The 23,843-nt window shown below is 35.3% G+C and overlaps 1 protein-coding gene across 1 annotated transcript; it reads left to right on the plus strand.

Annotated features, from left to right (window-relative positions):
* Positions 1–34: 34 nt before the first annotated feature.
* OR10W1 (olfactory receptor family 10 subfamily W member 1) lies at positions 35–979 on the plus strand. Its single transcript, XM_074373016.1, has one exon. It carries the CDS (start codon positions 35–37, stop codon positions 977–979), a length of 945 nt encoding a protein of 314 aa, XP_074229117.1.
* Positions 980–23,843: the final 22,864 nt, after the last annotated feature.

Below are 23,843 nucleotides of genomic sequence, written 5' to 3' on the forward strand. Positions count from 1 at the left end.
TTGTAACTCTTGGCAGAGATAAGCTGTTAGCTCAATGACCTGGGGAAATCGCTCGGCGTGGATGGAGTTTGTGTTCCTGGCCTATCCCTCGCCCCCAGAGCTGCGTGTCCTGTTGTTCCTTGGGGTCAGCCTGGCTTATACACTGGCCATCGCCGGGAATGTCCTCGTTGTGGTGGCCATCCAGACAGAAGCCCGCCTACGCACACCCATGTACTATTTCCTGGGCAGCCTCTCAGGAGTAGAAATATGCTACACGGCTGTGGTGGTGCCCCACATCCTGGCCAACGTCCTGCAGTCAGAGAAGACCATCACTCTCCTGGGCTGTGCCACTCAGATGGTGCTCTTCATTGGACTTGGCAGTGCCGACTGCTTGCTCTTGGCTGCCATGGCCTATGACCGGTACGTTGCTATTCGCCGCCCTTTGCAGTATCCTCTCATCATCACTTTAACTCTCTGTGTCCGCTTGGTTGTGGCCTCTGTAGTCATTGGCTTGTTCCTGTCCTTACAACTGGTGGCCTTTATTTTCTCTCTGCCATTTTGCCAGGTTCGAGGTATCGAGCACTTTTTCTGTGATGTGCCACCAGTGATGTGTCTTGTTTGTTCCGAGAGCCGCATCCATGAGCAGTCAGTGCTGGTGGCAGCCACACTAGCCATAGCTGTGCCCTTCTTCCTTATCACCACCTCCTACGCCTTCATTGTGGCCACTGTGCTCACGATCCGCTCAGCGGCTGGCCGCCACCGAGCCGTCTCCACCTGCTGCTCCCACCTCACTGTGGTCCTGCTGCAGTACGGCTTCTGTGCCTTCATGTACCTGCGCCCCAGCTCCCACTACCACCCCAAGCAAGATCCGTTCATCTCACTGGTGTACACATTGGGAACCCCATTGCTCAACCCACTTGTCTACACCCTGAGGAACAGTGAGATGAAGGGGGCCATAGGGAGAGCTCTTACCAGAAATTGCCTCTCCCAGAACAGCTAGGAAAGGGTATGACCTCTCAGGCCAGGGTTTGGTCCCAGCTCGTGCAAATTCCCGCCCAACGGGGATTTCTCTCAGTTATATAGCTGATGTTATAGCTGATCTAAAATATGGTATAAATTATCTGGATACTATTTAGCTATATGTGCCAAACATCTTTACAATGTTTCCACTGTTAGATGCAATAATTTCTTTTTTTAAAAAGAATTTAACAAATGAGTATAATGTAATAGTACAAGGCTGCACCTCAGGTATCAGCTGGAAACAGATGGCTCATTCAATAGATTTTAAAAATAATAGAAAAAAATATAGAGTTTATATTCAGAAATATTAGTAAGGGAACCAGTAAGGGGTAGCTACACACATACTGACAATAGCAGGAAACTATTAGGATCCCCAGATCACAGAGAAATGAGAGGGTAGAGGATTATCAGAGATCAATGAGAGCTAGATTTATAGCTAGATTTATTCCTATTTATGGTAGGAACTCTGGCTTTAGGGGGAAAAAAGCAACTTTTGACAGAACTATAGCCGTGCAAGAAAAGAGCAAGAAGATAAACACCCCAATTTGTCTCTGCTTGTACCCTCCCAACTCTTGCCTGTCTCCCACTGGCCCAACCCAACCGGAAGGAAGAAGACAGAGGAGACTTTGTGATTAAGTTCTCAGAAGTTAGACTTTTGGGACAGTGAAAGAAAGACAGAAGAGGACTCAGGCTTAAGAGCAAACAGAATAATCAGAAAAGGATCATTTATTATAGCATTTTATCTGAAAATAGAAATATGTTAACAATATAATTTGTCCAAAATAAAGCATTGGCTAAACAATTATTGTATGAAAGAATATTAGGTAGCTTTAAATTTATGTTTTCAAATACTAGTTATTAGTAATAGCTAAAATGAAGTAAGTGCTTACTGTGCACCATAACTAAATATATATATATATAATATATATGTATGTATGTACAAAAATCCTATAAAGATTGTTATTATCCTATTTCCAGTGATGGAACTGAGAGTTTAAGTCACTGGTGTAAGTTCACACAGCACATATGTGGAGTTAGAATTTGTCATTTGAACCCAGGGTTTCCAGATTCAGAGCCCATGTTTATTTGCATTTCCCTGATAAAATGATGATAAGTACCTTTTCATAAGACCATTTGGATATCTTCTTCTGTGAAGTATTACTTTAAGTATTTGCTAATTTTAATTGGCTTTATTATGTTTTTCTGAATTTATTATACATTCTAGATATAATTCCTTTGTCAGATATGTTTATTGTTAACATTTTTCTTCCTAATTTGGACTTAAACCTTTCATTGATATTTTTGATAAGTTTTTTTATTGAAGTCTAATTTATCATCGTTTTTCTTTATGATAATGACTTTTGGATTCTAGTTAAGAAATACTTGCCTTCCCCAAGTTTGTAAAGAAAAGTTTTCTAAAAGCTTTGTAGTTTTGGCTAGCACATTTAAGTCTATGACATACCACAAATTAATTTTTATGGATTGTATAAGCTAAGAGTCAATGTTTATATTTTTCAAATTATATGTAGTTATTTTTGCACCATTTATTGAAAAGATTTTTGCTTCCTTTTGAACTGTTTCTGTACCTTTGTGGAAAATCAGTTGAATGTGTGTGTGTGTGTGTGTGTATGTGTGTGTGTGTGTTTAATTCTGGACTCGGTCCAGTGATAAATTTTTCTAGTGTTATAGTATCACCAAGGGCCTTAATTACTGTAGCTTCCTAGTATGTCTTGAAATCTAACCACATAAGCCTTCTAAAATTGCTCTTCATTTATTAGATTATCTTGTTACTCCAAGTCATTTTAATTTCTTCCTAAAATTTATAGAAAAGAAATGAGGAGATATTATTTTGGACTATATTGACTCTTTAGAGATCAATGCGGACATAATTAATATCTTAACAATATTAAAACCTTTAATCTGTAAACTTGGTATAATTTTTATTTATTGGTCTCTTTAATTTTTCTTAGTAATGTTTTATAGTTCTCTGTATAGATATATTTCACATTTTTCATTAAACTCATATCTAGGGAGCTGTGTTTTTTTAATACTATTGTAAATGGTTTTTCTTGTTTTAGTTTTCAGTTTTTTCTAATCAGCATATAGAAATACTGCAAATATATCCATTGACCTAGTATCTCATTACTTTCATAAATTCACTTTTTAGTTCTAGTAGCTTCTGAATTCTTTCAGATTTTCTATGTACATAATCATGTCAACTGTAAATAAAAACCATTGTACTTCTTCCTTTTGAAGTTGGTTGTGATAGCAGTGCCTGCCCTAAAGAATCTTCTTTCCTGCTCCCTATGCCCTGATGTAGAATGTTCTCATGACAGTTCTGAACTTGTATTGCCCAATGTGATGTCAGCAAACATGCTGCAAAATAAAATCTTGAAAAGCACCTGCCTATTGGGGCGTTCCTTCTTTGAATCTTGGGGCCACCTTGTTATAAAGAACTTGCAAGTAGACTATGTTGAATAAGAGACCCCACTTCCAAACTCCCCTAGACATCACACCATGTGATTAGAGATTCATGAGTTATCCCAGATAAGGCCGGCAAGAAATGGTCCCGCCAACCCACAAGTTTGTGAGAAATAATAGATAATTGGGTTTTTTCCCTTGGTCTTTTTTTTTAACTTTGTTTTTATATATTTATTTGGGGAAAGGAGGTAATTAGGTTTATTTATTTTTATTTACTTATTAACAGAGGTACTGGGGATTGAACCCAGGACCTCATACATGCTAAGCATGTGCTCTACCACTGAGCTTTACCATCCCCCCCCAAGTAATTGTTATTTTAAGCTGCTAAGTTTTATATCGTTTGTTATGCAGCAATAAATAATTAACACAGGCATTGGTACCTCCAAGTGGGGTATTTCCATAACAGAAACACAAAATGTGTGGCATTGGTTTGGGAATGATCTGAGGCTTGAAAATTAGCAAGGAGATTGCTGGTGAAGGTTGGATATATGGCAAACAAACTGTTAGCAGAGGCTGGAAAGATGGAAACTCATGGAGTAAAACCTATGAAAGATTCATAGAAAAACCACAAAAATGTCAAGATATTTGTAGTAATTTGTATTGTATTATATTGTATTGTGTTGTATCATATTGATAAAAGTATAGTCAACTTGGACTAAAAGGGACACAGGCAGTCCAAAATAAAAATACTCCAGACTCCCAACTTTGTATGAACTGGAAGCCACCCAAGAAAGCTACTCAGCTGCAAACATAAGTCATCTTTTAATATAAATGGAAGAACTTTTCAGAGGACAGACCCAGGGAGTGGAGCCAATGTATACAAATTGCAAAGGATTAGGGAACCAGTCCCAGAGAGCATCATAAGGAAACATTCTCTGCTGCCAGTAGAAGACCCTGACACTGTGCCCAAGTGGATTCAGGATTGCTAAGGAATAGTAACTACTATGTGCCTCCTTCCCATCCCACCCTCCCTTTGAATGAAAGTGTCTATTATGGTCCAAATTGGGAATCAATGCTAATTACAAGATCCAAGATTTTGAGTCTGGATTATAATTTTTACCACTGAGGGTTTTTTTTAAATGGCAAGATATGTTTTGTTGTGATGTCTCATGTGTCTTTGAAAAGAATGTGTATCTGGTAAATGCTGAGTAAAGTCAATTAGATTAATTATGTAATAGCATGATTCTAATCTTCTTTATTCTTACATATTTTTGTCTACTGTGTTATCAAGTCCTAACAGAAGTGGGTTAAAATTCCCAGCTATGACTATGGATTTGTCCATTGCTCCCTTTAGTTCTGCCAATTTTTATTTCTTTTATTTTGAAGCTCTGTTATTCGATGTACACATATTTAGCATTGTTCTATCTTGTTGTTAGATTAACCATTTTATCATTAAGAAATTTTCTTTTTTATTGCTGATAATATCTCTGGTCCAGAAATCTACTTTGTCTGGTCTTAATTTGCACACATTGTCTCTTTTATGACTGGCATTTGCACGATATATACCGTTCCTCCTTTTGATTTCTGCCTGTATTTCCTCGCGTATAAAATACACCTCTTATAAAGAGCATATAGTTTATACTTTTTCTTTTTAAACCAATCTAATTGGAACAATTTTATTGAAGTATAGTCAGTTTACAGTGCTGTGTTAGTTTCTGGTGTACAGCCTAGCAATTCAGTTATACATTTATATATTCCTTTTCATATTCTTTTTCATTATATTCATTTCATTCATATTCATTTTCATTACAAGGTATTGAATATAGTTCCCTGTGCTATACAGTAAGTCCTGATTGTTCAACTACTTTATATATAGTAGTTAGTATCTGCAAATCCCAAACTTCCAATTTATCCATCCACTCCCTCCTTTTCCCCTGGTAACCATAAGTTTGCTTTCTATGTCTGCGAGTCTGTTTCTGTTTTATAAATAAGTTAATTTGTGTCATTTTTTTAAATTCCACATATAAGTGACATCATATGGTATTTTTCTTTCTCTTTCTGACTTCACTTAGAATGACAATCTCCAGATCTATGTTACTGCACATGGCATTATTTCATCCTTTTTACAGCTGAATAATATTCCATTATATATATACATGTATATATATAAACTTTTTTATCCCGTCATTGATTGATGGACACTTAGGTTGCTTCCATGTCTTGGCTATTGTAAATATTGCTGCTGTGAACATTGGAGTGCATGTACCTTTTTGGATTAGAGTTTCCTCTGGATACATGCCCAGGAGTGGGATTGTTGGATCATAGGGTAAGTTTTTTAAGAATCTCCACGTTGTTTTCCATAACAGGTGCACAAAACTACATTCCTATGACTGGTGTAGAAGAGTTTTAGTGGAGCATTTATATATACTGTTTTCCCTTGTGTATTTTATTCATCTGTTCTCTTCTTTTTTTCTTAGTTTCTCCTTCTCAGGCTCTTTTTGGATTTATAGAGGTTTTTATCTCTGTTGGTTTCTTTAGCTATATCATTTGCATAATATTTTGCATTTGCGTTCTTGTCACAGCCTACCATGAATTATTATGATATTGTTGAGGTAAATATGCAGGAAACTCTTCAAAGTATAATTCCACTTACTACCCTCTGTATTTGTGCTTTTATTGTAATAGTCTACTTATAAATTCCATCATAGGTTATTATTTCTGTTTTAAATAGTCAACAGTTTTTAAAGAAATTCTAAAAGTAGTCTTTAACATTTGTATGTTAATTTTAAGACTATTTTCATTGGATATAGAATTCTAGAACTGATCTTTTCTCTTTCATCTCTTTAAAGGTGTTATTTCATTGTCTTCTGATTTCCACTTTTCTGATAAGAAATGACTTGTATTTTTGTGGGGTTTTTTCCCCACATGAGTTTAAAGTTTTTTCTCTTTATCTTTGATTCCCAGTCGTATAACTAAGATTAACCTAAAGTGTGTGTGGGGGGTGGGGGGGCGTGGGATGGGGGGAAGGGTACACTTTAAGGAACTCATTGTATTAAAATAAAATAAAATGGAGACCAGACTTGAAAATCCTGTGAGCAGACAAAACCAGTTAGGCCATGTAAGCAAAATGTAATCTAGCTTGTTTCTTGAATGTAAGTGGAACTTAACTTAGATATTCCCTTGTAAATGTTTCTGATAATCATAAATGAAACTTAAATCATCTTCCTAAAATGGTATAATACCTTTTAACTAAGTGCCCCACCATCTGGAAACTCCCACTGTAATAGCCAATCATTGTAAAAGTTAAACTCCATTCTCATTTTATAATCCATCTTTTAACAAAATGCCTCTGAGCTTCTAATCACTCTGAAGTTTCCTTTTTGCAAGTCATGCCTTGCTCAGTAAAACATTCATATCAAGTAAAGCTCTCTAAATTTTCTTTTGATGATTGTATTTATTAACACATCCCAAACGCGAAGTACGTTCACCCTACTCCAACATCCCCAAAAGCCTCACCTCGTTATAGCATTAACTCAAGTCCAAAATCTCATCTAAGTATCATTAGTTCAAAAGTCCCAAATATCATCATCTAAACCATTTAAACCAAGGTCTGGGTGAGGCTCGGGGTATAAGCCATGCTGGGGCAAATCTCCTCTCCACCTGTGGACCTGAAAAACCAGGAAACAAGTTATCTGTTCCCAAAATACTTGGTGGGACAGGCATAGGATGCAAGTTAAAGACATTTCCATTCAAAAAGAGAGAAAATGGAAAGAAAAAAGGATTTATTGGTCCCAACCAACTTTGAAATCAAACAGGGCAAATTGCATTAGTTTTCAAGACCTGGCCTGGGAATAATTCTCTGTAGCTCATTGCTCCAGTCTCTGGGCTCAAAGTATCAGCCTCTGTGGTCCAAAGTACCACTCTCTGGGCTCACAGCTCTTCCCTTAGAGTCATCTTTCTTTTTCTCATGAGGGCAGTAATATTTACAGCTGAGTAGTTTTATCATCCTATTTCCTACTTGCAGAATTTGGAGAATATAGTTCCCTTTTCTTTCTTTCCTTTTTTTTTTTTTTTTTTAGTATATTTAATATGATTTTATTTGACTGGTTACTTTTTTCGGTTTAAGCAAAAGAGTTTATTATTATGTATCCTGTGGTTTCCAAAATGTTGGACTGGCTGGAAAAGTACATGATGTTTCTGGGAACAGTTTCTTGTCCCAGCATTTCCCTGCTTCTGCCAGAATCGGAAAGCCACCAACCCAGAAGCTGCTTGCTGTGAAATCTTGCCCCTGAAGCTATGATCCATGCCAAGCCAGCAAAACAATGGCTTGCTTCTTGCCTGGCTCCCTTTCTTTTCTTCCCTTTTAATTGTGGTAAAAACACAACATGAGATGTACCCTTTGAACAAATTTTTAAGTGCGTGATACAGCTTTGCTGACTATAGGCATAACGTTGTACAGCAGACATCTAGAACTCATTCGTCTTGTACAACTTAAATTTATGCCCATTGAAGAGCAATTCCCCATTTCTCCCTGTCCCCAGTCCCTGACAACCATGATTCCAGTTTCTATGAGTTTGACACTATGAACTATTAGATACTTCAGGTAAGTGGAATCATGCAGTATTTGCCCTTCTGCAGCTGGTTTATTTCACTTAGCATAACGTCCTCCAAGTTCATCCATGTTATCACACATAACAAGATTTTATTCTTTTCTTTAAACTGAACAATAATCCATTGTATGTATATAGCACGTTTTCTCTACCCATCCATTCCTCAATGGACACTTACATCTTTTTTTTAAAAATATTCTCTATGTCATTCAACATTTTACATAGTAATTAACTTCCTGGTTACAAATGTTCATTTATCAGCGGCATTCTTGAGGTGATAATCCCTTGTTAGCTATAAAATTAACTAAAGAAGTGGTTATCATGGACGTTTATAGATAGGCAATGAAAAAGGTTTGTGGCATGGCACGGGCTCTCGAGCCAGATTGTGTGGATTTGCATCCTGGCTATCCCTCTTTAGAGCTGTTTGAGAAGGGGAAAAAAGTCACTTAAACTCTCTGCCCTTCAGTTTCATTTTTAGTCAAATGAAGATTACAATAAACCTACCTGATATGGTGATTTAAGGATTAAATGAATTAATACATGTCTTATAAAAAGCCCTATAAATGGTATAAGTTATTAGTAGTGTTGCTGTTTTCTCATTCTTGGGGGTACAGAGAGGGAAAATAAAGAACACAGAAATGGAGAGAATGTTTCCACAGGTGAGGTTATGACAGTTTCCTTCAGGCATTTTCTCAACATGTATAAATCCACTCCCTTGGAACATTCTGATGAGTTGACCAAATAGTTTATTTCTACATCATATTCAGTCTTCAGGTTTTTAGGGGTAACAATGAAAAGGTAAGCTTACCTGAAAAAATTCCTTCTCTTTGAGATTTGCCAAAAATATAAGCCATTTAAGATATTTTGAGATGGAAGAATAGCATTTTAGTTTGCAAAAATGTTTAGTAGGAAAGAGTGGAATAATAATAGAGGAAACATTTCCATTCTACCCCAAACACATTGAAATGATTGACAAAATATATATGTTTCAGTCAGTTCGGGCTGCTATAACAAAATGCCATAGACTGGATGGATTAAACGACAGACATTTGTTCTCACAGTTCTGGAGGCTGAGAAGTCCAAGATCAGGGCACCAGGAGAACCAGTATCTGGGGAGGACACTTTCTTGGTTTGCAGACAACCATCTTCTCACTGTATCCTCATATGGCACAGAGAGAGAGAATTCTACTCTCTTTCTCTTTTTATAAAGGGCACTAACCCCATTCATGAGCACTCCACCCTCCTCATCACCTACCTCCCAAAGGCCCAGTGACCAAATACTCATCACATCGGGGATGAGGCTTCAACATACAAATTGGCAGGGATGGGGGGTGTTGAGAGGCAACATATAGATTGGGAGAGATTACTGGTGTCCATGTTTATAAATGATCAGCCATATGCATTAGTGGTGAAATACTAGAACCAGTCTACATACACAAGCATAAGATCTGGATAGTCCTTCCTGAACATAAAGAGTGGCTTTATCCAGAAACAACATATTTTCCCTCAAAAGATAAGACATTCATATAAACAGTAACTAAGCCAAACCACCTAGTGATTTAGAGCCTGTAAACCAAAATATTTCCAAGGGCAAAAACTATGATCTTTTAATATATTAGACATGTTCTAGTCATGAACCTTAGGAAGATGGGTTAAGACAACAACAAACAACTCAATGAAAATGATAGTTCAAAGCAAAAAGAGAACAAAAAAATTTAAACCTCCTGCATTAGATGAGCAGCTGGAGAAAAATTACAAAACAATTTTAGATATCCATTGCCAAAAAAGATTCTCAATGTTTTACAATTAACAAAAGCAAGGAAAAGGTTAATAATGAAAAAAAGTAAAAACAATTTTAAACAAATGAAAAAGATTATAATTAATAATAAATTTGTAATAAGGAAAAAAGAGCATGTATGTAGCCAGAACAGGAGTCTATGAAACAAAAACTGTAATTATGATTAGAAATAGATCAATGTGGAAAAAACAAGTGAAAAAAAAAGAAACAAACAAAAAATAGTCAATTTTATTTTTAGAATTTTTTTATAGATGACATAAATATCTGACAAGACAAGTTGAAATGAGAATGAGTAAACTGATGCCAACATTGAGGAATTAAACAGAATACAGCCAGAGACATAAGGGTATCGAAATATGAGAGAGTTTGAGAGACAGGAGGATTCATAAATTATTCAGATAAATATTTAATGCAATGCAAGCATTATTCTAGACTCTGAGAATACAGGCACAAGATAAACAAAATCCCAAATACAGAAAAAAAATTGGTAATTAATGGGATAATGTCAATTGCTATTATGTGATATGGAGAAAAATGGGGCAAGATGAGAGAAATGAAGGGGAACAGGGATGTTATTTCATGCAGAGTCACATGAAAAGCCTTCTTGTGTGAGATAATATTGAGCAGAGACTTGGTAATGCAAAAATACAAGGCATATGTAAGTCTGTCAGAAGAGCATCTCGGGCAGAGCAAAGAACAAGTGCAGAGTTGTTAGGGTGGGGGTTTGGTTGGCATGCTCATTGCTGCTACTCTGAAGCGGAGGCAGAGGAGAGTGGGGATTATGGTGGTGTGGTGACCGATGATGATGGGTGATGATGATGGGCGTCATGATGATACTGATGGTGATGGTAATGACGATGGTGACGATGACTGGCTACACCTACTGATCACTTACACGGTTTGATTCATTATCCTTACCAAAACCTGAAGAGTGGACTATCATTATTGTCCCCAACTTACAGATAAGGAAACTGATGCACAGAGAGGCTAAACAACTATCAAAGATAAAAAAAAAAAATTTTAATGGAATCGCCAGGGATTTAACCCAAGCAACATGACATCTTAGTCCAAGCACTTGATTGATTGCTCCTCACAGAACAGCAAGGAGGTTAAGCGACTTGAGACACCGAGGGAAGTATGGACGTGCAGAGAGTGGTATGGTAGGAGAAGAGATAGGAAGTTACCTAAAATCAAAACCATGGAGATTAATAGGCCATAGTTAGAAGTTTCATATTGCCTTAAGATGCAAAGCCACTGAAGGGATCTGAGCAGAGAAGTAGCATTTTCAGACTTAACGTTTTAAGAGAAGTGCAGTAAAATAGTAAAATATATGTCTCAGAAAGAAACAGGAACCAGTGTCTTGATAGGCATCTATTGTGACAATCTAGGCAAGTAATCACATTTTGAATCTATTTTGAAGGTAAAGCCAACAGAATTTTATATGGACTAGATGCCGGATGAGTCAAGGATAATTTCAAAATTTGTTTGACCTACGAAAGTGGAATAATGAGATGCCATTTACCAACACTGGGAATCCTGTAAGAAGATGAAATTTAAAATTTAATGGTGAAAATCAGTAATTATGCTTTGGATATGTTGCATTAGAAATATATTTTCGATAACTAGATCAGAAGAAAGGTTGTGGCTACAGACATAAAATAACAAATGATGAGCATATTGATGGAGTTTAAACCTCCCGGTCCTCATTTTCAGCCTTCTTCCTCTCTTTGGCTTGATTCTTCTTACGGTCCTGACACCCAAATGCTGATGTGCCCCAGCGTTCCATCCCTGGGTCTTTTCTACTTTGTATCTTCACTCACATCTTAAAGTAATTTCATTTGGTATCATTGTTTTTAATATATTTTAAATAATTACAATTGCCTGGCATAGATTAATCACTCAAAAAATACTAGCAATGTTATTAGCTATTTCCACTGCATTGAAATCACTGACCACAGCAGGTTTCTTACTATTACGCTCAGACAGATTGGTTTTTGCATTGATTATACAGTTTTGAACTTGTCATGGTTAATCCTACTGGACTTGAGAAACTGGGACTTTATCAAGGATTCCCCATAAAAGGAAAATAAGTCTGCAAAGGTCATTTATATTGTGTTTACTAAAATTGAGTTAATTAGATACCATAGTTGGCAAATGTACGACCTAAACTTTTCAGAAATGATTTCAGTGAAGCTTTTCTGTATGTTTTAAAAAACTCTTGTTGCACTTTTTAAAATTTTATTGAGATAAGAACACTTAACTTGAGATCCATCCTCAACAAAATTTAAATATGCATTATAACAATCTAAAGTTTTTAGAGTTGATAAAGTTACAAAAATATCCAAGTAAACGAAACAAAGTGTACATTTTTTAAAGCAGAGTGTTGGATGACTAAATGAATAAAATGGTCTAACCTAGCTGTTACCCATCGAAAGTCTTAAGAAAATAAAAATAAAAGACATCCTAAAAGTTCAGTATTATTGAATAATTTAATAAATTGTGAAACATCAATACTATTCATAATAAGTAGTCACAAAAAATATACCTGTGAACACTCCATTTAAACACATTTAATACTTATTGTTTAATGGGAACACTTTATGCTGTCATTGCAAGAGTTTAAAGCATGTTTGTAGAAATGAGGTCATCTGAACAAATAAATACATCTGGGTGAGAAAAAAAGAAAAATTAATCTGAATGTAACCTCCATATGGCCTCCAATTTTAAGAACCAGCATAGACTCATTTAATTGACTGTTGCCATGAGTATAAAAGGCAAGTTGTTTCCACTCACATGGATTTTATATATTTTGGACTTTATGGACAAATTTGATATGCTTATTTTGGCTTCAGAAAAGACTATTTCATGTGCTGCTGACTCTGCCCTAAAACAGTTACCCTTCCCTTCTCCTGGCAGACTTGCCATCTCATAGGTCACCATCTAACTATTGCCTCAGAGAGCCCTTCCCAGAACTCACAGTAGCTCTCTGCACCTGCCATATCCATCAAATCTGTGTCACATTCACTCTCCACCGCCCTTCCTCCACCCAGCTTTTTGTCTACAGCATTTATTCCTTCTAACACACTATTGTATGTTCTTATCTTTATGTATTGCTTACTGATTTTCTTCCCCCTTCCAAGATACAATCTCTATGAGGGCAAAATTCTTGTTTGTTTTGTACACTCATGTATCCCAAGCATTGGAAATAGGGCCTGGCTCATAACAGAAATTCAATAAATATTAGTTACGTTTTTAATAAATATGTATTATTAATAATGGACCTGAAACAAGGATGCTGAAAATGGCTGAAAATTAATGGCAGCAATAAGGAAAAAGCATATGATTTTAAGTACGTGAGTTATGGAAGGAGGCGGAAAGGGAGGAAAAATTTTAAAACATGAGTAGATAAGAGGGAGGAATATAGCTATAATTACCCCAAAAAATATAGATATAGATATGTAGATACCTTTAAGGACTAGAAAAATATCAGCAGAGAGAAAACTTGATCAAGAAACAGAAATGAGTAGGATAAGAAAAAATGAAACCAAAAATCAGAAGGAATGATAATAGAGAAATTCTTTATAATTCTGCTTATCAAGGCAAAACATAGCTCATAGAATCTTAGGGCCAGAAAGATCCATGGAGTTCATTTAATCCGACACCTTGTATCACAGATAAGGAAGCCCACATAAGAGCCCCAAGGATCGCCTGAGGTCAACATTTACAACACAGCAGGGTCGTAATTAGATTCCTTTCCTCCAGATGCCAAGGCCGTTACTGAGTCAGTGATTACACAGGTTCCATGAACTCAAGCTGAAATGAACGTGTGCTTTCGGCAATGCTCACTGGGAGATTGTCTGGAACACAGTATCAGTGAGCTCCCTGCTGGGTACAGAAAAGGAATGGAGATGCCCACCTGGAATTCCCAGGTAATATTGTCTGTGGTGACCAGCCCAGAGAGCTGCCCATTAATCTTGCTTAGTTGATCAACTCGGGAAATTTTTCTCAAATATTTTCTCTAATTGGCTTCAGTTTAAGGGGAATCCCTGGGGAAATCCCTCCTCTGTGGTGACCCATTAATTTTAAAGCAATTTCATAAAGGACAGTAAATAGTACGAATAAATCAGGCAAGACTGGACTCTGAGTGGATGTATTGGAATCTATTTCCTATCATTAAGGAGGAGACAGGTCTTCTCACTCAGGACTTGACTCGGGATTATCCCACAGCATCATCCTTCCAAAGGGTGTTCCTCTCTTCCTGCTCCACCCCGATCACAAGTTCCCAAGAGGTGTCTCTTCTCCAGAATGCAGAGGACACTTTTCTCCATTCTCATCTAGATATTGTGGAAGTATCATATACTGTCTACTTGCTCTCTCTAGGAGGTACTGCACAGCAGAAGGTTCGTGGATCCCCATTCCATGTCATGCTTTAAGAAGACGGTAAATAGAGTCAATGAGCTCTCTGGAAGAGCTCTTCTATCCTCTATGGCAAGAACTTTTAACATCCCAGCAAAAACCCAACCCTGATGGAATGAAGCAAATTCCAAAGTGGTAAGGGAGCATCTCCAGAAAATTAATTTCTTTGATTGATTCCATTTTATTTCAAAAATAATAATGAAATAAATTTCTATAGTGCTTTACAACTGAGGAAGAATATTCATATGTATCGACATTGAGTTTAGGATAACAAATGAGTTAGTAGGTATTACTATCCACTTTAACAGATACAGAAAAGGGACCCCTGATCAATGGTTGAATTGCGCAGCATCATATACATAATAAGTGTAGAGCTAGGGTAAAATGTGTGCCTTTTGCCTTTTCTTTTAATATTCCATCCACAGGACTATCTTACAGAGTATGGCATGGACCTCACCTTTTTCAAGTAGAATTAAGTCGTAAGTATTTAATGGCTCTGTGTGAAGAAAAAAAAAAAGTATTCCATGGTGAAATACAGTTGGAAAATTTTTGAGGTAAAATCAAGCTCTTTGCTTTACAACCAGACCTCACAGACCTCCACTATGCTAATATGCACTGTGAATCTAGAAAAAAAAAAGTGTGAAAGTTTTCTCATTTGACCATGACAACTTTCATTTCTGAGGTGTCATGAAGAAGTCTGTTCTAAGGAACACAATTTAGGAATTAGTTCATTAGAAGTTGTTTAAATTCTTTTCTTACAAGACATGTTCTGTTACGAGGCTGAAGCTGGCAATAATCATGTCTTATAATTTTCTTATACCCTCCACGTAGCTGAGCCCAAGATTTGAGTTCAAAACAGATACTAAATACATGTTTGTCTGCTTGATCTATTTATTGCTAAGATACAGTGGACTTACAGTTGAGGTGAGAAGAAGGCTTTTTGGAAGTTCAGAGAAGGAGTAGCTATCACTAGAGTTGGAGAAGGACGAGGATCAAGGAAAACTTCTAAGAGAGAGGACACCCGAACTGAGCTCTGAAGGAGAAGTAAGATGGTGCTAGGGAGTGGAAGGAGAGTGTCCAAGGTGGATGGAATAGATAATGCCAAGTCCCTAGGGCAAGAGAGACCATGAGAAGAAGCTGAAACTAGTTTAGTAGAGCTGGGCAGAAAAATGCAATAAAGAAACTGGAAAAAGAACACCTGCTAGAAGTTAGGCAGAGCATTTGATTCACCTTACTATTAATTCTCACAGTACCTCCATAGGGTAACTGTATTAAACCCTTTGTAGCTAAAAATCTTGGATTCATCGAGATTAAGTAACTTTGTCCCTGATTCTAAAACTAGTAAGTGGTGGATCCAGAACCCACATTCTGGTTGAGAGATCAAATGTCTCTTAAAGGGATAATTAACTTAGGAATGGCACAGTAGTCACCACGAAGGGAGATAGTGTGGGGTAGGAGAAATTGTAAGGAGTTTTCAAATTACTCTACAAACGACATTGCTTCCCTTACTTACATGCATAGTACCAGACTGAATTTGGGGTGTTTTTCACTAACATTGCCAGAATAATCTGCATGGATGTTTGGACTTTCTTAACTAAGTTAAAGGTCTTTGTTGTAGATAAAAAGTGAGATACACTAAAGGTGCGTATGTACACTTAAACTCTGGTAATTAATCAAGTGGAATGCAGATTTATACCTCAGATATGCCCATTACGAGACATATGCCTCTGAACGAGGCTTAATCTCAATAGATCTTAGTTTTTGCATGCAGAATATGGATAAGACTGAAGTACCTCTTGAGTTCCCTTACAGTTCCCAGATATAGATGTTCAATTTTATGTTTTATAAATGAGCACTCATTTGACCTATGATAGGCTTTGCTATGACTTCACGACTCAGACATTTTCACAAGTGTTGGGTTTTATATGCAGTGTTGATGGATTAGCAGTAAGTGTACGTTATACATTACCCCTGGTAAAATCGCTTAGTCAGTCAGAGGCGTGACCGCTAACTAGATGAGTTTCCCAACATTATCAAACGTATCGGTTCAACAGGCACATCAACAGTTTCATCGCTCACTGTCAATCACTCAAGTGAATCCATCCCAGCCAAGCCTTCCTTTATCGCCTGCAGCACGCAAATATAAACAAAGCAACCATTGGACTCGCAAAGCCCCAGTCTATGTGGGTTTAACACAATCGCAGCATAGCTGGGCTGTAGAAGACATCAATGTACGTTGGCTTTGAAGGGAAGTTTAAAGGACATGAGATTTAACTACAAAATAATTAGCTCTAGTTCGAATCAAATTAATTGTGATAGAGGAAGAGGATATAGCTCGGTGGTAAAGTGTGTGCTTAGCATGCACGAGGTCCTGGGTTCAATCCCCAGTACTTCCATTCAAAAATAAGTAAATAAATAAACTTAATTACCTCTCCCCCCAAAAACAAACAAACAAAAAATTGTAGTAGAGATATACTAGTGAACAAGACAGGCAGTCACACCCTTGTGGAACTTAAATATAACCCTCACTGAAATGCTTATCAGAATGGCATTGCCAGGAGTTGAGTGTTCCCCAAGGAAGGAACGCGGGCGCCCAGAAATCAAGTGACTTCTCTGAGCAGCAATGATAAAAGGATTGGGAGATTCTCTGAGAACAGCTTTTGGAGGAGTGCTGGAAGACTGAGAATAGTAAATGCAGCTTTATGGATTTGCATGAAATGTTAGGTAATAAGGAAATGAAGTTCTGAATGCCTCATGAAATACGATAGGAGGATGAAGACTCAGAACTGTGAAATGTATTTGTATTTGTGTCTTTTGGACATAAAATAAAGAGGTGGCACAGGGATGGTGTCTATTAAGAACTTTTTAGATGCAGTCAACCTCACACACATTAGCAGATGAAAATGTTGAAATGCTCAGGTTTTTTCAAACCCTAATTTGTAAGTACAAACTCTGATGTGTTTTATTTTTAATAGATTATAGCCTCACATTGAATATATGTGATAGTTTTTTCCCTCAGAATTGTGCTATCATAATTTGTCCTGGCAAACAGCAGGTTCCAATACTGCATGTCTTGCTTTATCCAGATGAAGTATATTTTGCTCCAAATCTTGACTGTTTCCGTTTACATATAAAGCTGCTCAATTGATGTTCATGTCTTTTTTAAATTTTTTTTAGTTGAAATATAGTCAATTTGCAATGTTGTGTCAATTTGTGGTGCACAGCATAATTTTCAGTCATACAGATATATACATATATTCCTTTTCATATTCTTTTTCATTGTCAATTACTGCAAGATACTGAATATAGTTCCCTCTGCTATACGTGTATAAACTTGTTTATTTTATATACAGTAATTTGTATCTGCAAATCTTAATGTTCATGTCTCAATAAGAGATTCCTTTTTAAATGTTTTCCTGCATCAAAGTCTATCATATTTGGTTTTGACAATATAGAATCATGTGATTTTACTGAAATCTTTCTTCCCTTTTATTTTATTTTTTTCTTTTCTCTTTTTTTTATTGAGTTATAGTCATTTTACAATGTTGTGTCAATTTCCAGTGTAGAGCACAGTTTTTCAGTCATACACAAACATACATTCATTGTCGCATTCTTTTTCGCTGTGAGCTGCCATATGATCTTGTATATATTTCCCTGTGCTATACAGTATAATCTTGTTTATCTATTCTACATATGCCTTGTCAGTATCTACCAATTTCAAACTCCCAATCTGTCCCTTCCCACCCCCCGCCCCCTTGGCAACCACAAGTTTGTATTCTATGTCTATGAGTCTGTTTCTGTTTTGTATTTTTTTTTTGTTAGATTCCACATATGAGAGATCTCATATGGTATTTTTCTTTCTCTTTCTGGCTTACTTCACTTAGAATGACATTCTCCAGAAACATCCATGTTGCTGCAAATGGCATTGTCATTTTTATGGCTGAATAGTATTCCATTATATAAATATACCACATCTTCTTTATCCAGTCATCTGTCGATGGACAGTTAGCCTGTTTCCATGTCTTGGCTATTGTAAATAGTGCTGCTATGGACATTGGGGTGCAGGTATCTTCTTGAAATAGGGTTCCTTCCAGATATATGCCTAGGAGCAGGATTACTGGATCTTTTCTCTTTCAGTCTTCTTATATTAGCAGAGCAACTGCAAGGCCTGAGAACTATAGCTCTCAAGGAGCCTCACTCTCCAGTCTGGAAAAGATAAGAACTGAAGTTTAAGTAGCCAAGGGAAACTCACCATCATGAGAAAAGGGAAGGGAGGGCAGTTATTTTCACTGGACAGCTCTTGGGTCCTGGGCACAACACAGGTTATTATATATTTGAAACATTTAATCTGCATAAATTCCTTATAAGGCTCCATATTCACATCTCCAATCACACATTAACAAACCAAGGCTCATCAAGTAACATAACTAATGTAAAAATTAAAGTAGCAAATAAGGGGGCTAGGTTTCACCCCCAGATCTAGTTGACCACAAAAATTCACATGACTGACATTCTACCATTCTTCCTTCTTATCATTATGTTAAAATACCAAAAGATAAAAGAAATTTTTAAATGTATTATATGATTGCAAAGTTGTGTACGTTCATTGTGAAATTTGTAAATATAGAAAAATATAAGTCATAAACAAAAACCCCACCAACCTGGTAATGCTCATTGCTAATATATTGAGGTATGTTCTTTTATTTTTTATGAATATATAGAATTATTTTTCAATGGAATCATGATATAATGCTTCTTTATAATCTGTTTTTTCATGAGCCTTCCTGGTCTTATTTAATATTTTTCTGCAACATCATTTTTAAATGATTGTAATGTTCCATCACACAGATAGACCACAAGTAATTTAAGTATGTTCTTATTACTGATGTTTAGTTTAATACAACTTTTCATCATTACATTGAAAACTGTGATGAACACTCCTGTCAACAATTTTATGCACATACGCATGATTTATAAGAATAAATTCCTTAAAATATTACTGTTGAGTCAGGGTAAATGCATTTCTTCAAATCTTTTATCACATATTACCAGACTGCACTCCATATTTTTTTATATCACTTTATACTTCCAGTAGCAATATTTGGGCTATATTTTTCTTTGAGACTTTGACAACACCAGGTATTATCTTTTTTCCAATACTGTCAGTTTGTAAAGAGAAAATAATATTTGATTTTGTTCAGTTTTATACTTACTTGAATAATAATGAAATTGAACTTTTCTATATTTGTTTACCCTTGAATTTTTCTTTTTTGAATTACCTGCTCTTCTAATAATGAATTTTTTTTGCTGGGTTGTAAAATTTCATTTTCTATTCAGTTTACTTATTTTATTTTTGATACACAGAACTTTTCATTCTGTCAAAATGTCAATATTTTTATGTACTCTGCTCATTTGGTTGTACTCTGAGATCTGAAAAATATTCATCCACACCGTCTTCAAGTTTTCTTCCACTTTTTAAAATATTTGAATCTGAATTCCATCAGAAATAAATTTTGATGTATAATGCATTAGGAAGTTAATTTTTCAAATAATTAACCCATGTCTTAATACCATATTAAAAACTGATCCTTCTTAATTTATTTGAAATAGTGACAATAGTTAATATACATTGACTGTGTGTACTCTGTGCCTGGGTTGTTCTAAATACTTTCACAGAATAATTCATTTGAATCTCACAACAACCAGAAAAGTAGGTACATGTATTTTCTAAAATGAGATCATGAAACTGATGCACATAGTAGACAAAGGCAACATAACACAATGATTAAGACAAGGGTCTCTGAGATCAGTCTATGTTTAAATTCCCATTTCAGCACTTGCTAGCTGTGTGATCTTGGGAAAGTTACTTAACCTCTCTGAGCTTCAGTTTTCTCACCTATAAAGCAGGTATTAGAGCCATTATGAATGAATTAATAAATGTAAAGTGCATAGAATAATAGTTGGCACAATAGTGCGATAGACTAATTAGCTGTTACTAATAGTTCTTTCTGTTCTAATGTGCTAGAGATCTATTTTAACTTACGATACAATATATGATATATTTTATAACATAATTATTTTTGATATCTTTCAATGTCTTGTGATGCAAATTTTGCCATGTTTTGGTACTCTTTTTTTTTTTTTTTTAACATTTTCTGGTCTTTTTACCTATCTATTCTTCTATAGATTTCAATAGGAGTTGCATAGAAGTCATATAGTTCCGAATCAATTAACACTAAAATATTAGTTTTCCATCCAGGCACATACATGCAAAGCTTAGATTTTCCACATAGTTCCTACTTGTTACTTATTAAGTTTATTTATTGGTGTGTTATTTGTTACACATTTATTCATTTGTTTTGTTTGTTGTTTGGAGAAGGGGCATTTTCTAGTATCAGTGATTTAAAAAAAAAAAAAAAAAGAAAGAAAGAAAGCCCCATAATTCAAAGCATATACTATATACTTATCTTAACGATTTTACTTTAATTTAAAACATGCAAATGAACATTTATTCATCAACCTTTTGGTATAAATCTAAAGGGCTTTACTTTGAGTTTTTGTTGCCTGAAGTCAAAGCCTTTCTTCTCATGCATCTTGGGTTAATTCCAGTTTTTAGCTTTTATAACAGCAAGTGAACATTTAGATCCATGTCAAATATTAATATAAAATTATCCAAAATGTTAGCTTTTTCCTTCCCAATCTTTTACACCTTATTCCACAGAACTATTTAGCAACTTGTGATTAACAAGTGTTTCTGAAGCATTCAATTTGTTTACATCCCCAGGACTTAACTAGAAGTTTATACCTTTTGATCACCTTCAGTCATTCAAGTATTAATTTTTATTAAATAATAATTTACATTAAATAAATATTCACAATAACATCTTAGATTTTGCAATGGTTAATAAAATTACATAATTACAAAAATTAATACAAATAGTATAAGCTGGTTTGATGGAAATTCTACTGATTTATAGACATACAGTTCAGTTTGCAGATGTGGAAATGCTCAAACATATAGAGAATAAGCCGTAGGTCTCTTGTGTTCAGTACGTTGGGCATCACCTAGTATGTTGTACAGAGAGGATGAGGAGCATTGGTTAATCTGATACATCAGTAAAAGCAGAGATTAGTTATGAGACCCTCCAGTACGTTTCACTTGGAACTAACCACAACAACGATTATCATTTATCTTAATTTTTCTTTTGGTTCCGTTGAGTGTCTGAACCGATCAATTCTTCTGCATCCCTTTTCTGTCTTATTGCATTGGCTACATCATAAAACAAAATGCTAAATAAAAATGATGTTAGCCTTTGCATGTCACTATATGTAAACTTGGCTGAAATTTTCTCTAATAAAACAGGAGCCTCACTTAAACTTATTTTCAGAAATGAAATATTTACTTTTCTCAGAAGCTGTTTTATCTTATATGCTTGCTCACATTTTCCTTTGTTTTCAGCCTTTTGCTCTCTGCACTATATTTACTTTTTAAAATCAGATTGTTTGGAATAAACTGTGTGTTTATTCTACTGACTATTATTGTTCAGAATTACGTGTTTGAATAGATATTTCTCCAATTAGTCACACTGAGATGAAACAGCTGTTGTATCTTTCCTTCTGTAGTTTGAGGAAATTCACATACCTTCATTTCTCCCACCCTTCCCTAGCAATTCCACAATTATATAATTTATGGTTTTAAATATGCATAGTTATTTTAATTTTTGCATTTTATACTATGTATGTTTTCAATAATTATTCTTGGAATTTTTTTTTTTTTTTTTTGCTTTTAACAATATTTGCATTACCCATTTAGTGTTTGACACACATTTTACTCTTTGATTTTTCAAATCAAAGTTTTACATTGCAGCTTCCTCAATCTTGAATGATGTACTCTGATTAACACTTAGCAACCCAGAGTTTTTGTTGAGGAATTGTTTTTAGCATCTTTAGAATGACATGCAAGGATACCTCACTGTATCACATTTCACTTTATTGTGCTTTTTTTTTTTTTTAACAAATTGAAAGTTTGTGGCAACCCTGCACTGAGAAAGTCTATTGGCACCATTTTTGAACACATTTGCTCACTTGGCGTTTCTGTGTCACATTTTGGTAATTCTTGCCATATTTCAAACTTTTTCATCATTGTTATATTTTTTATGGTGATCTGTGATCAGTGATCTTTGATGTTACTATTGCAAAAAGACAACAATTAGCTAAGGCTCTGATGATTGTTAGCATCTTTTAGCAATAAAGCATTTTTAATTAAGGTATGTACATTTTTTAGACATAAAGCTATTGCACACCTAATACTGTAAACATAAGTTCCACACTCACTGGGAAACCAAAAACATTGTGGCTTGCTTTATCATGATATTCACTTTATTTCTGTGGTCTGGAACCAAACCCACAATATCTCAAAGCCATGCCTGTGCTTCCTAAGCCCTTGTAAATCTGAGAAAGTCTGTTGCTTTTGAACAGAAATCACTAAAGCCTGAGTATAGAATTCTTTCACAAAAATTTGTTTTTCTTAAAACTCTGTAGACATTGCTCTACTGTCTCTTGGGGTTTTGTATTGAAAATAAAATTGTAGCTCAACCTGTAGAAAGCACTTACTTAATAGAAGTTTTTCCCTTCCCAGATACTCATAAAACTCTTACTCACCTGATTGTTCTAATGCCTGTTTGAATTCTGCTTTCATATTTTTAGTTTTCCTATTGTCTTTTCTCACTTCAGGCAGATCGACTTTACTTTTTACCTAATTCTCTTACAGGTTCCTTTTATTTAAATCTGTCCAGGTCCTAAAAGTTTAGGGTCAAGGTTGCAATTAAAAAAAAAAGTATATATATATATATATTCAAATGAAAAGAAATACATAGAGCGTATATGTCAGAAAGGACTGGAATAAAAGGTGTTTGGCTTTATATGAACTCAAAACTGGACAAAAAGTAAACAATCCATGAATAAGTAATAGTATGGCCATAGAGATGGGATACTATAAAGCAATGGGCAGAACAAAGTCTTGCTACACAAAGCAGCAAGAATAACTTTGCAGATACAATGCTGAAGCCAGTTACCATAAACTACACACTTTATTATTACATATACAAATTGAAGCATAGTTAAACTGGTCTGTGGTGATAAAAGTCAGAAGAGATCTTTGTGAAGGATAAAAACTGAAAGAGACATAAAGAATGCTTGTAGGTTACTGGAATCGCTCTATTTCTTAACCTTGGTAATGTTTATACCTGTATATTTACGGCGTAAAAAAATAAATCAAACTGTATACTTAGAATCTGTGAAGTTCTCTGTATGTATGTTATATTTCAAAAAGGACGTTTACCAAAAAACGTAAACAACACACCCATTTATCTAATTTTGAAAATATATGCAGCTACAGTCAACCTGTTCTATCCACATGTTCTGTATCCATGGGTTCAACCAAACAATAATAGAAAATACGTGAAAAAAAATTTTCCAGAAAATGTCAAAAAGCAAAACTTGAATTTGCCAGGCACCAGCAACTATTTACATAGCATTTACATTGTATTAGGTATTATAAATGACCTAGAGATTATTTAAAGTATACAGGAGGTTGTAGG

This window comes from Camelus bactrianus, chromosome 10 (assembly GCF_048773025.1).
Source record: "Camelus bactrianus isolate YW-2024 breed Bactrian camel chromosome 10, ASM4877302v1, whole genome shotgun sequence".
Classification (NCBI taxonomy): domain Eukaryota; kingdom Metazoa; phylum Chordata; class Mammalia; order Artiodactyla; family Camelidae; genus Camelus; species Camelus bactrianus.

Excerpts from the sequence above, each read along its gene's own strand:
- OR10W1 (XM_074373016.1), top strand. The coding sequence starts at position 35 with ATGACCTGGGGAAATCGCTCGGCGTGGATGGAGTTTGTGTTCCTGGCC.